General features: G+C 48.7%; 1 protein-coding gene across 2 annotated transcripts in view; it reads right to left on the reverse strand.

Moving 5' to 3' along the window:
* Positions 1 to 255: 255 nt before the first annotated feature.
* Positions 256 to 12,323, reverse strand: part of LOC113570930 (protein shisa-6) — a 38,876-nt gene continuing 26,808 nt past the window's right edge. The window contains exons 5-7 of one of the 2 annotated variants that reach the window (XM_035533217.1): positions 6,908 to 6,970; positions 4,732 to 4,884; positions 256 to 2,010 (exon numbers count right to left, since the gene is read on the reverse strand). In XM_035533217.1, the coding sequence (XP_035389110.1) occupies positions 1,187 to 2,010; positions 4,732 to 4,884; positions 6,908 to 6,970 (1,040 nt within the window). In that variant the 3' untranslated portion in view covers positions 256 to 1,186. The remainder of the gene's footprint in view (positions 2,011 to 4,731; positions 4,885 to 6,907; positions 6,971 to 12,323) is intronic. The other variant, XM_035533218.1, reaches the window with a different exon arrangement.

Below are 12,323 nucleotides of genomic sequence, written 5' to 3' on the forward strand. Positions count from 1 at the left end.
TATTCGTCAAAGCACAAAGCTCATCAGAAGATGGTGTTGTGAAGTGCACTTCACACACTCTGTCTTCAAGATTGTCAAGAAGACATCGTCAGTCTGGAAATGGGTCAGGGTCTATTTATGAACACTCTGACCTCTGCACCCTTTTAACATTGGTGCTAGTGTAGCCCGCGACGAATGGACATGTATCACACGATAACCCTGTTGTTACCTTGGTGCAATTTATGAGGTGCACAATAGATATCTTACAGATCAGTATCATGTTTAGAAAAATAAGGATGGTTTATTTGGAACTACCACAACAAGCGTAATATATTCAGTTGTCTGGTGAGTCACTCACTGGAGCACAGTCTACAGCCCGATATGATGAACAGCAGTCATGTTTGTTCAACAACATTCACCCAGGGCTCATCCTACAAACACGTCGGAAATGACACACGTACATTACTGTATTCATTTAAAATGGTCCAATACTGGGTTAGTGGGTCATCTAGGATTCTCAGAACTCTAAAATAAAACCACAGTAATACAAACGCCAACCAGAACAGACTTGTCCATTTACTGTGGCTAAAACAGCTTATTTACAGTCATCTATGCAAAAGGAGCTTTCCATTAATTAACGGACAAACTGGTACGTGCTAGCCATCACCAACCAAATAAACAAACAAAACGGAAAACAAACAAACAAAAAAAAGATAATTATTTGTCATTTGACTTTTAATCGCTTGTGCTTTTTAACCCACGAAACCACTTCATCGTCGAAATGGATGAGCCGTTGAGGCACCAAATAGGAGTGCTAACATCGGTTTAGTTTAAGAGCTTCTAAAGCTATGACGAGAACTGGAAGTACAAACAGTATGTGTATTTATATATTTATAAAGTTATACAGTTCCATTCCATGTCCACGCCATCTAGCAACACGTGCCCTCATGCCTCCTGTGTATCTGCTGTCAGTCTCTGTGGTCTTCCGTGTGAAGGCCTGCTGGACCTCCGCGTGTCTTATGTATGGAGAAACCATTCTCTATCCTCTAACACACACACACACACGCACAACTATGACAGATATGTGCACAGAGTATGTTTGAGCTGGTGTTGCGGTCAGCGACTGTGGGACAGGTTGTGCCTGGATCAAGGCAGGCCGTCTCCTGTCGGGGCTGGCGGTGGGCTGGCCAGCCGCTGAGGTCTGGGATTAAACAGTTACTTCGGTCTTGCTGCCTGTGCGGTAGTGGTGGTGGTGTGCCGCCTGCGCGGCCGCCGTTGCGTAGTGGAGCTGCTCCACCGTCTGCGTGCGGCGGGACGCAAACGCCTGCCTCTTGGAGGCCGTCTGGTTCATGGTCAAGGTGCTGTGGGCGGGCGGGGCGGGCCCACCTCCGGCTCCGCCCCCGGCCCCGCCCCCTCCTCCACTGCTGCTGTTTGAGGCACTGGGATGTGAGTGCATTTTGGTCATCTTGTAGCGGTCCATGACCGGCGTGGTGGGCACGAACACGTCCGTGTGCGATATGGCCCTGGACATGGAGCGGTCGCCACGGAAACTGGCCCGCTTGCCGCCCGGGGCCTTGTCGGGCGAGAGCAGCGGGTCCTGCGAGCACAGGCGCTCGTGCGAGTAGAGGCGCTCGTGCGAGTGCACGCGCTCCTGTGAACAGTGCCTCTCGTGCGAGCGCACCCGCTCCTGCGAGACCAGGCGCTCGTGCGAGCGTAGACGCTCGGCCGAGAGCAGCTGCTCTTCGGACAGGATGCGGCCGCCGTACGGCGATGGGCCGTAGGGCGACGTGGGGTAGTCGTGCGCGTAGCCACGCTCGGGCGACAGCACGCGGTCCTGGGACATGGCCCTCTGCACCCGCCGGGGCCGCTGGCGGGCCAGCGCTCCCTGCTGCTGCGGTGCTGCCGATTGGGCCTGCTGACTGCTTGGAGACCCCTGGTTCATCTGGATCATGTGGAGGGGGAGCGTACCCCGTGCGGCCAGGTCCGGGAGGTGTCTCTTCCGGCTGTAGTAGTCGTCCATATCCTTGTCCGCTGTGGGGAATTAGAGACGACAGGTTACTGGTCAAAGCATCGCGATACCTCCACTGTCCCCGTAGCCTAAATGTTTCTTTTATTTTATATTTTTCTTTGATGTCCACTGATGTTTGTGGGGCTTTATGTTCCGAAAACATTATTCATTTTTGACCATTTTCCAACCTCTCTTTATCTGTTACGGTTAAACAGGCTATGTCCGTTACTACACCTGTAAGATGGATGTAAATGATCTCTGTTCTGATTGGCTGTCCTGTATTGTGACTCATTCAAAAAGCACTGAGACCAGAAACATGCTTGGGAAGTGCAAAGTAAGTAGGCAGGGTTTCAGGGTTTCAAACTACTGTAGGCTAAATAGGCACAGATATGTAAATGACTTAGTTCAGTTATTTCAAAATGAGCTGTTTTGCACTTTACATATAAGGACAGTATGGACTGGTCGAGTGAATGGTGAGTGTTGAAACATTAACAATATTTACATATTACATCAAAATCCTTTATTTCAGTAAAGCTTTTGTTGTTGCCTAGTTCTACTGAGTTGAGGTCTGCTTCCATTGGGTTGCACATACCAATGTATTTCCACGTACTGTCCTTCTTAATTCTGTTTTTTCCAGAATGTGTGAATGTATACATGAATTTGCAGTGCATTTATAATGCTACATTGTCAGGTCAGTGGATACATTTTGCCATTCTGCAGTGCATTGTAATTTATAGAGCATTTTTCAGCCACTGTACAGATTTTTGATGGACAACTGGTTAATGATCAGTTAGGAGATCAATTTTTAACATATCAATACTGGACTATATAATGGTCTATTAGTGGCTTTTTTCTTGTGTTAGAAAGTCAAAGCAAATCAAAATTGATCACAGCTCAAACATGTCATTATGCACGCACACACACACACACACACACACACACACACGAAATGACTACTGTATCTGTAACAAAATGTTTAGAGATGGAAATAATTAAATTATGGTCTGTCTCCTCAGAGACTGAATTAATGCAGAATGGGGTAGCCGATGACCTTGAGTTACATTTGACAGATTTCTCTGCACACACTCACTGTTACACTTGACAGATCTCTCCATACACACTCACTGTTACACTTGACAGATTTCTCTGCACACACTCACTGTTACACTTGACAGATCTATCCATACACACTCACTATTACACTTGACAGATCTCTCTGCACACACTCTACCCCACACAATTACAGTGCACCACTTTGGAGAGGAATAAAACAACATTCAAGTAAATTAAAACCTCAAATCAAAGAAACAGAAGGAAAATAACTGCTGTGTGTAGTAAACCCGAGGTACAGATTTTCACAGTACAGCACACCATATTAGGGACTCTGAGGAGACTGCGTTTTCTGAAACACATTCAGCCGCATCGTTTCTCATAGGCAGACAAAGCCAAGTTCCTCACCAAATAAAAATGCAGAATTCTATTTATTGTTTTACGATGTGTTAATAGTAAGTAATTTGGTTATGGTTATTATAGGTGCCATAAATACAGCAGTATGCATTGCTGAAACTTTTAGGACACATTGCATGAGACTACTCAGTAGGGAATGTGTTTTTATGCTCCAAGACACATGTATTTCTTTGATAATTAATGAGATCAGAGTGCTTTGAAACCATAAAGAAACAGCATTCATTTCCTCCTGGTAGTTGCACCCTGCAAGATACAAACATAGCTCCCAAAACCTTCACTACACCCAAATCATTTTAGAAGCACACCTGGAAATGTGAGGAGTCATGCTTGAGAATGTTTCTCCGGAGGGTTTGGTGGCAGATATTATTTAGCGGTTGTGATTGTATTCTGCTTTGCATAATGGAGGTGAATTGCTGAGGGGAAGGTCTGTCCCATAGTTCACTCGGATCCAGCGCCAGACTGTTCCAGGCTGCTCCATGTGCAATTACACTAGCCTTTAGACTCATTTATTCTTCACTTAATGGATATAATAAGTTGGGGCCTTATTCACCAAAAATCTTCCCTCAACTAGATCAATGGAGCACTGGAGTCCAAGGATGTCTCTCCCCTCATAGAAAACCTTTATAAAACCTGCTGAATTCCTACAGTCTTTTCTTTAGAGGGGGTTTATGAACTGGGCTTGTAATGAAAGACGAGAGCTGTTCTCCCTCACAGAATGATATAATCGATCATATGTGACAGATAAAAGTGTGCGTATGTAATATAATAAAGGTATGTCAGTATCTCATTACAAGTTGGATTTACTTAATAATATCGTCCAAAGCACAGCTACAATCTAAGAGTTATTCATTCACATTAATTCACAGCATTGTATTGTTTAGGGACAAAAAGGTGCCAAACTCCTGTGTTCCTGTAGCTCAGTCGTCCTGCAGAGACTAGTCCCAGCTCTCATACAACACAGCTGGTCCTGAACACCTGGAGGAGCTGAAGAGGCTCATTAGGTTCCACCGGGCCCAGCAGCAAGACAACAGGCACCTGGTCTGAACGAGCAGCACCGTTTGCCCCCGATAGACTCCACGAATACTGCCGACCGTCAGGTGCTATCAGGGCTGAGTGCAAAGTGCAAGGTTGGGCTCAGTTCTAGCAGTTCACAGAGATCTGTTTACTTCCCGCTGCTAAGAACTGTATCAGTCCAGTTTAAGATGAATTTCTGGACAGGACTCGGTCAAAGCAACCCGGAAAGGAACGAGAGTGCCGTGAGAGGAGTTTGCACTTACTCAGCCTCTTGAGTGAGGAGTACTTGTTGAGGTCGGCCTTCATGGCAGACTCGTAGGAAGGCGGCAGGTGGGAGAGGCTCTGGAATGAGCGGGAGAAGGACAGGTCGTACGGCTCCGTCTGCGACGTCAGGATGCTGCTCATACGCGTGTTCTCTGGGGGGAAGACAAGACAGCGGAGCAGAAGGCACATCAAAAGAAAAGACGCGTGGGGGCAAAGTGCAAGTGTCCGACTTTCAGGCGGCTTCGCCCGGCAGCACAGCCCGGGCTCCAGACGGCACCCCCCCAGCTGGTGGTGGGTATAGCAGCGCAGGGGAGGCAGCAGCGGGCGTGGGGCACGCTGGAACTGGCAAGCCCGAGCTGTGGCCAGCTGAGCGCCATCTCCAGCGCCCCCCGAATGACCAACCTCCCGCCCACCCGGCCCATCTGTGAACAGAGGGTGCTGACTCCGTGAGCCATGGAGGAGGGAGGGCTCTGTGCGCCCGTCGTGCCAGCCTAGGGCCGGGCACGGCTGTGCAGGGATGTAGCCCGGTTAAAAATAGGCAGCAGCTACTGACGCTGAGGGGCGTGGGGGGGGTGGTGGTGAGACAAACACGGCACAGCAGGGAGCTGGGAAGGGTGCAGCCAGTGAGGGGAAGAGTGTTTACACAACAGCGCTCACTCCATCGTGCACTGTGTTCAGCACACGGTGGATCTCGATGCTTTTGATCCCAGCCATGGCTGCTGAAACTGCATAGCAAGGGAGTTATCTTTATTTAAAAGGGGCGGGTTGGTGGGTAGACAGTGTTGGGGGCGCTTTTGGAGAGACAGAGAGAGAGGGGGGGGGGGGGGGGGGGGGGGGGGGGAGGGGCAAATGGCATCTCGAGTGTGTTTCGGCTGTAGAGACTTACCACGCCTTAGAGATCTGTGAGCTAGCAGATACAAGCAAAAACAAAAAAACAAAAAACAAAACAAAACAAACAAACAAACAAAAAAACATGCATTTCAGTAAGAACACTGTGCTAAAGAAAGCATACACTACAGCCAACATGTAAAACAGCTGAAACTTTTGTAATGCCTCTTTTCATGATTAAATACAGTTTTTACACGGTATTAAACGTAGTTATTAACATCCCCTAATTGAATCAAAACGTCTCAGAAATGTCACAGCCAAAGAAGGCGACGTGCCGCAGCGTTATTGGGGAAAGTTCCACCGCCATAAACAAAATTAGCCTCGCTGAGAAACAGCAATAACAGGCTTTGTTATATCACAGGCAATCTGCGGGGGAAATCTTTGGCGCTTGTTAGGAATGGCCATGCTTCTCCTTCACCCCCCACACCACGCGGCGAGGTAATCCCTCCACTAACGAGACGAACAGTGGCCGCGCGCTAGCGAGAACACGTAAGGACGCTAGTGCAGAGCTTCGCGTGCCTGTTGCGAGCTCTCGCTCCATCTTTCCGTCAGTGTGTGTTCATTAGCTGCGACGGAGCGCAAACACGCCACGGAACTTTTCTTTCTTTTTGCAGATGCCGTCGCCACACGACTTGACTCGTTCGTGTTCTTGAACCGTGTTGTGCGCGTCGCCGCGGCAGGTGAAGATGAAATTAGTGGCGTGATGGCCATGCTACGCCCCTTCACACTGCATCCCGCGGAGTCATGTCATTGCAAATGGCAACCTTTGACTCTACGCAAAAGGCATTTGAGCAGAGATGGGCTTTTGAGACACATTACGCTTAAATCATCTCCTTGGCTCTCACACCCAGCCTGTTATAATACTGGTCCGATTGATTACCCTACTCTCTATAGATGTGGCCACGTCTCTCCTCTTCCAAGTCTGTTGAATCTCGACAAAGCCATCAGTCTGGGAAGGCTAAATCTACAGACCTTTCTGATGCCTCCAGCTGTAGGCTTGTAATCCATGATGCACAGTGGAGAACAATAACTACCCTCTTTGGCTCGACATGGGTCAGTGTCTGTTATGGGCCACAGCTCTGCTAGATTCAGCATGTTTACCAGTATGCCACTACCACATCATACAAGCATTAGCATCAGAAATTGCGCAGTTGAATTCTGAGCGGCTCCCTGGCCACCCCAAGCTTTTGACAGGTGGTGACATAGTAAAAGTCTCTCAGAACCCAGTGCAGTGGATGGCGTGTTTCAGCGGCAGTGCAGGTGCTTCTGTCACGGCACGGTTCTTACCGGTTTTGGGCGTTCGTGTGGGGCTACTGAGTCCCAGATGGTTATAGTTGTGTTGATGAGGGCCTGCAGAAGAAGTAAGGACAGGCTGATTCGCCAGGGAAATGAAAAGGAGAAAAAAAACCCATCACGGTCACGATCCAAACGGTCTCTTATCCACAGTGCGAAACGCTCGGATAGGAAACACGGTCGGTTAGGGGGCGACAAAGCGCCCATCGTAATATTAATAATGGTCCAGCGCACATAAATTTGCATGAATTAAAGAGCAAACAGCAGTGGTGAGGAAAATGTGAGTGTTCCCGTTAATCACATGGAGCAGCAGCCAACACAGATTTACATTCTACATGACAGGTGGGATTTCAAACTGGAAAACTTAACACTACAAAAACAGATCTTTCAGCTGCTCCCGTGGAGTTGGTATTTGTCGTGCCACGCTAAGTTTAGGTAAGCATAATACTGTAATGAGTGCTGCATATACAGAACACGTACATTCAGAAACCACAGAGTAGGGTTTTCAGAGTGAGACACATCACTGATAAAACCATGTTTGGAGCTAGCTCACGGGTTGACGTTTATTGTTCTGTGTTTCGATGACCTCTATTACCAAGCTGAATCTGCTATCTATCAATGTGCAGCTGTGTGTTTGTGTGTGTGTGTGCGCATACCCCGCAGGAGTCAAATACAGTCAGCAGCAGACTGTTTTCTGATGTGGGAGTGTTCAGGTTACAGTACTGCAGTGGCGACTTTTGCTGAAAAGCAGAGGAGGGGAGGGCTAGTCTGGTGCCTTCAGTCTACTGTGTGGTGAGCCGTGATGAATGGCAGCTATTCTGAGCTGGCAACGAGGACCCCGTAAAGAGCCTATGATAAATGATTGCATTCTGGCATGGACCCTGCGCCACACTCTTGGGGGTGTTTGCTGTTGTGCCTGTTTAAAAATGCATCTGAGTGTCTAGTTTAACAGTGATTTACGTCTGTCATACAGTGGAACATTTGTAAGCATTCAGAGAGCAGGACACTTGTGCCACACAACAACTTTGTTTGCTTGTTTACCCCCCCCCCCCCCTCTATCTGTCCAACTCTCTCTCCATCTCTCTCTCTCTCTCTCTCTCTCTCTCCATCTCCCTCTCTCTCTCCATCTCTCTCCATCTCTCTCTGGCCATCTCTCTCTATCTCTCTTTCTCCATCTCTCTCTCTCCATCCCTCTCTCTATCTCTCGCCATCTCTCTCTATCTATCTATCTATCTATCTATCTATCTATCTATCTATCTATCTATCTATCTATCTATCTATCTATCTATCTATCTCTCTTGATTTCTGTGGTCAATGTCGAGAAGATTTCCCCTGAAAAGAAGATCTCTATTGACACCATTCAAGACGGCACGTTAGAAAACCAATAGTGCTCATCCTCCTCTGAGATGACGGTCTGTGTGGCTGACGTACGTCTCAAGTCCTGTCCACTCTGCCAGACGACTGCAGCAGGCTCTGTAATTAAATCTTCCCAAGTCCAAGTGAGGGAGGAAAGTTAAGGGCAATTTAAAGGGCCGGCGCAGCACCAGCGTGAATGCCGCGCAGGGCTGTTCGCATGCTCTTGGGCAGAGGCGAGCAAGAAGCTGTCGCTCGCGACTTTGCTCCGAGGCCTAATTAATAACCAGCTCAGTCCAGTTCAGCGCTCACACTTCAGTCCAGGGACCAATTAACTGCTTTCGAGTGGTGAGAAGCTCCAGGCCTCCCAGTTGCAGTCGTAGGTCCCCACAGGCCCCGTCACGGCTCCCACCGCCCCGTTCGGGAAAGAGCCCTCTGAGCCGGAGCAAGGCAGAGCAGCCACTGTAAGGCAGCTTCCGGCTGCCGAGTCTCCGCCTTTCCTACGAACGTGGACCCGGCTAAGATGGGGCTGCGGGTGCGCCGTCGGCCGTCAGCGGGAATCGCTGAGCTACCCACCCCTCATGCCCACATCTGCCCTCAAGGCTGCGGAAGTGCGCGGAAATACGGAACTCGGGTCATCACTACCTGCCGACTGGTGTGGTCTGAATGAGGCGTCCGCTTGGCAGGGATGTTAAAACAAAACCGAGTGGTGGATGTGCTCCTGGCCTGGTGAGCTCCAGAGCGCCGTCGCACTGCTGCGCGCTCCACTGCTCCGTGAATCATGTCCAACCCACGCTGTTGATGGGTTTGGCCTTTCAAAACAAAAACAGTATATGGGAGTAGCGCTCGCTGATCCCAGCGCCTACGGTGGATGAATCCTCGCACCGTGATCATTCCTGTTTCACACCTAATATATCCTGACAACACCACCCCTGCCAGTACGCATAATAATATCCAGATGGTGCAGGAATGATTCAGTAGTCTGACATTTGTGTTGCATATTCATGATGGAAAAACTGCATCGACATCACAAATGAGTGACATGTGTTGTATTTGTATGTTCCGGTAGAAATACGATTGAACCATTGGAATATTCTCCAAAATAAGTCAACTTCACAGTGTAGGAGCTGGTTGCTTTAACACATTGCCTGAGAGCCTGTTTGAAAATCCAGCTAGTGCTATGAGTCCAATATTTTTTGCACAGATGCACAATGAACCATAGCATACATTTAAAAAAAACAAGAAACATCCATGATTTGCATTAACAGTGACCTCAAAACACGTTAATAGTAACTCATTTTGCACAGAACCTCGGCACGTGTAGAGCCGTTGATGCTCTGAGTTGAATCAAATCAAAAATTCCTTGAAAGGTCCAAGTGGAAGTGAATTAACAAGGTCACGTGCGAGAGCATTTGTACGAACAGCTGTGTGCCTTCAGTGCCACGTTCGCCACCACACCCCGGGCCTCTGCATGCGGCCTGCGACTGCCTCCCTCACAACCGCACCATGTCAAAAATAAATCTCCAGTCCGGAGTAAGAGCTCTCCTGATGCCTGTCTGCCGACAGTCAGCACTACCTCGTCGAATGGACGCGTTGTGATTAAACAACTTTAAAAAAGTAAAGCCATCTGTTCACGAAGAGCTGATGGGTGCATCGCTGGCTGGATAGGCCATGAACCTCAGGGTCTGTAGAACCGGGAGGAATGCACATCAGTGATCCACCATCAGCAGAGTCAGGGCGGTCCTTTTAAAAGCTTGCCCTTTGCCGTTCAGTTATGTCCCCCCACCCTCCCAGCCCAGCCCAGTCCAGCCAAGCCCAGCCCAGCCCAGCCCAGCCCAGCCCAGCCCAGCCCAGCCCAGCCCAGCCCAGCCCAGCCCAACCCAGCCCAGCCCAGCCCAGCCCAGCCCAGCCCAGCTCAACCCAGCCCAGCCCAACCCAGCCATAACCACTGTGCGACATAAATGTGCACCCATGCCATTTAATTACCAGAGCGGCGTGTGATGTATGGGGAGGGGTTCAGCCCCGCCGGGCTTGTCGACAGGCCTGAATGTAGCAAGCTGCCCTTCTCCTCCTCTGATGGACAGAGAAGCTGGACAGCCACTGGAGATGGCATTTAGCCACTGACAAAGAGCGCTAACATTTAATTGCACAATGTTAAATGCCATAATGGTCCCATGTGCAGGCTGTTTTGGCTTAAAATCCGCTGCAGTTCACTGTGGAACTCCCCCAGCAATTAAAAAAGAAAAAAAAACAGGGACAAAAAAACCCAGCATTGCCTGCTTCCAATGCCACTTACTTTCAGAGAGGAACGCTGGCTTGGTGACGGCTTTTAAACTCTCTACGCTAACATTCCGTAATAATAAACCCTACAGCTTTTCTAGCCCTCTGTTTCTTCCTCACAGCCTGGAAGACATGCTAACCCCAAGGCCACAGAGGTGAAACAGCTTGATGTGGAAATAATAGCTTAGTCTTGCTCACAAAGTGCTTGATCCTGCGCTGACACGTGCGCTCTTCGACTGAATGTGGAACCCATCTCAGGAGGCCAGGATCTGCATTCTCGTGGCTCATTTAGCAATATCATGGGCATGAGATAATATAACGAGCATCGACCCACAACCCAGCTCACTGACCTTGTACCAACGCACAGGGAGACATTCTTAACAGAAAACGCCTGGTGTGGCACCCAAGCTCATGAGTCTGCGTGTTTGCATGCGTTTCTTCCAACTCTGCCATAAACGTGCGACATCAGTAACGGCGTTATGAAATGATCCCATGCCGAGACTTCCAGAAGCGTAAACCAAACCGACGGGACATGAGTGCACAGGATCTTCGTCTTGCTGTCGTTCCAGGTCGCCGGCTCCCTCTGGGGGGCTCCCAGGCTGTGGGACGTTTCCTTGGTGAGGAGCACCGTCGAGTTGCTAACAAGGATAAGCACAGATTTATCTGATGTCTTCTTTCATTAACAAGAAGTAACATCATCAATAAAGCTGTCCTTATCCCTGCCTCAGCCCACGCACTCCTCTTCCGGCGGGGAGCGCAGGGGGCAGGGGATGCTAGAGTGATGATACAGTGGGGAGGGTAGTGTTACGTAGCATACTTTTCCATGGAAAAAATAAACAGGATGGGCAGAACGGATACACGACTAGTCGACCGCTAGCCCAGGCCGACACGATGGGAAGTGGCGGTCCACTGGACTGAACATAGCCACTGCAAACACAGACACGGGGCTGGTAGCAGTGGCCAGGGGTGGAGGTGGGTGGAGGTGGGTGTAACACTCCACTACACAAAAGTGCCGCTCCTACCATGGTGGCTCTGAGATCGCATCGGCCAGTGTCTCTCCCCTAGAAGACACAACCAAGCAGAGGGAGGCAGTGAGTGGGCGATTCACGCTGTCATACCCAACACAAACACACGGAGAATGCACGCTTTCATAATGCTCGGCCTCTCCCGAAGAGGATACTCTGATTGTCACCTCTGTTCTTTTTCTGAGAGAGACTAGTTGAAATTCATAGGATGAATCAATATTTTTTTTTTTTCACTCTGTACAGCAAACAGTAGCTTTGGGCTAAATGAAGCACAGGGCAGAACAAATCATCACGACATTTAGTAAGAAGAAGTGGAGACATGTTGAAGGAATGCACCTAATTTCAAATTAAAGGTGATATATGTGTCACTTCAAAGCATTAATGACCATGCTGAATCATCCTTTAATGCATCAGCTGTGTGTCATGGGATATGCACTCGTCGCAGACTATATATTCTCTTGTATTGTGCAATAAAGCAAACAAATTGTTGGAGACACAGTTGAAAGCTAAGCGTAAAATGTGTTTTTATCCAATCAGATAAGCTCCTGCAAGGTAAGGCCATGTCATCCATCATCCACTGTTTTACTTCTGGTTTCTTTAAATTGATAAAAAAGTGAGTCTATTGCTTTTTTTTCTCCAGTCATTCGGTTTGAGTAATCATGCTGGAATTTAAGTGGACTTTAAAAAACATACTTCCATTTTCTACACGTGGCTTGTTATTGTTCAGACAAGTTGGATTTTAGAGGAAGACG

This window comes from Electrophorus electricus, chromosome 14, assembly GCF_013358815.1.
Source record: "Electrophorus electricus isolate fEleEle1 chromosome 14, fEleEle1.pri, whole genome shotgun sequence".
Taxonomy (NCBI): domain Eukaryota; kingdom Metazoa; phylum Chordata; class Actinopteri; order Gymnotiformes; family Gymnotidae; genus Electrophorus; species Electrophorus electricus.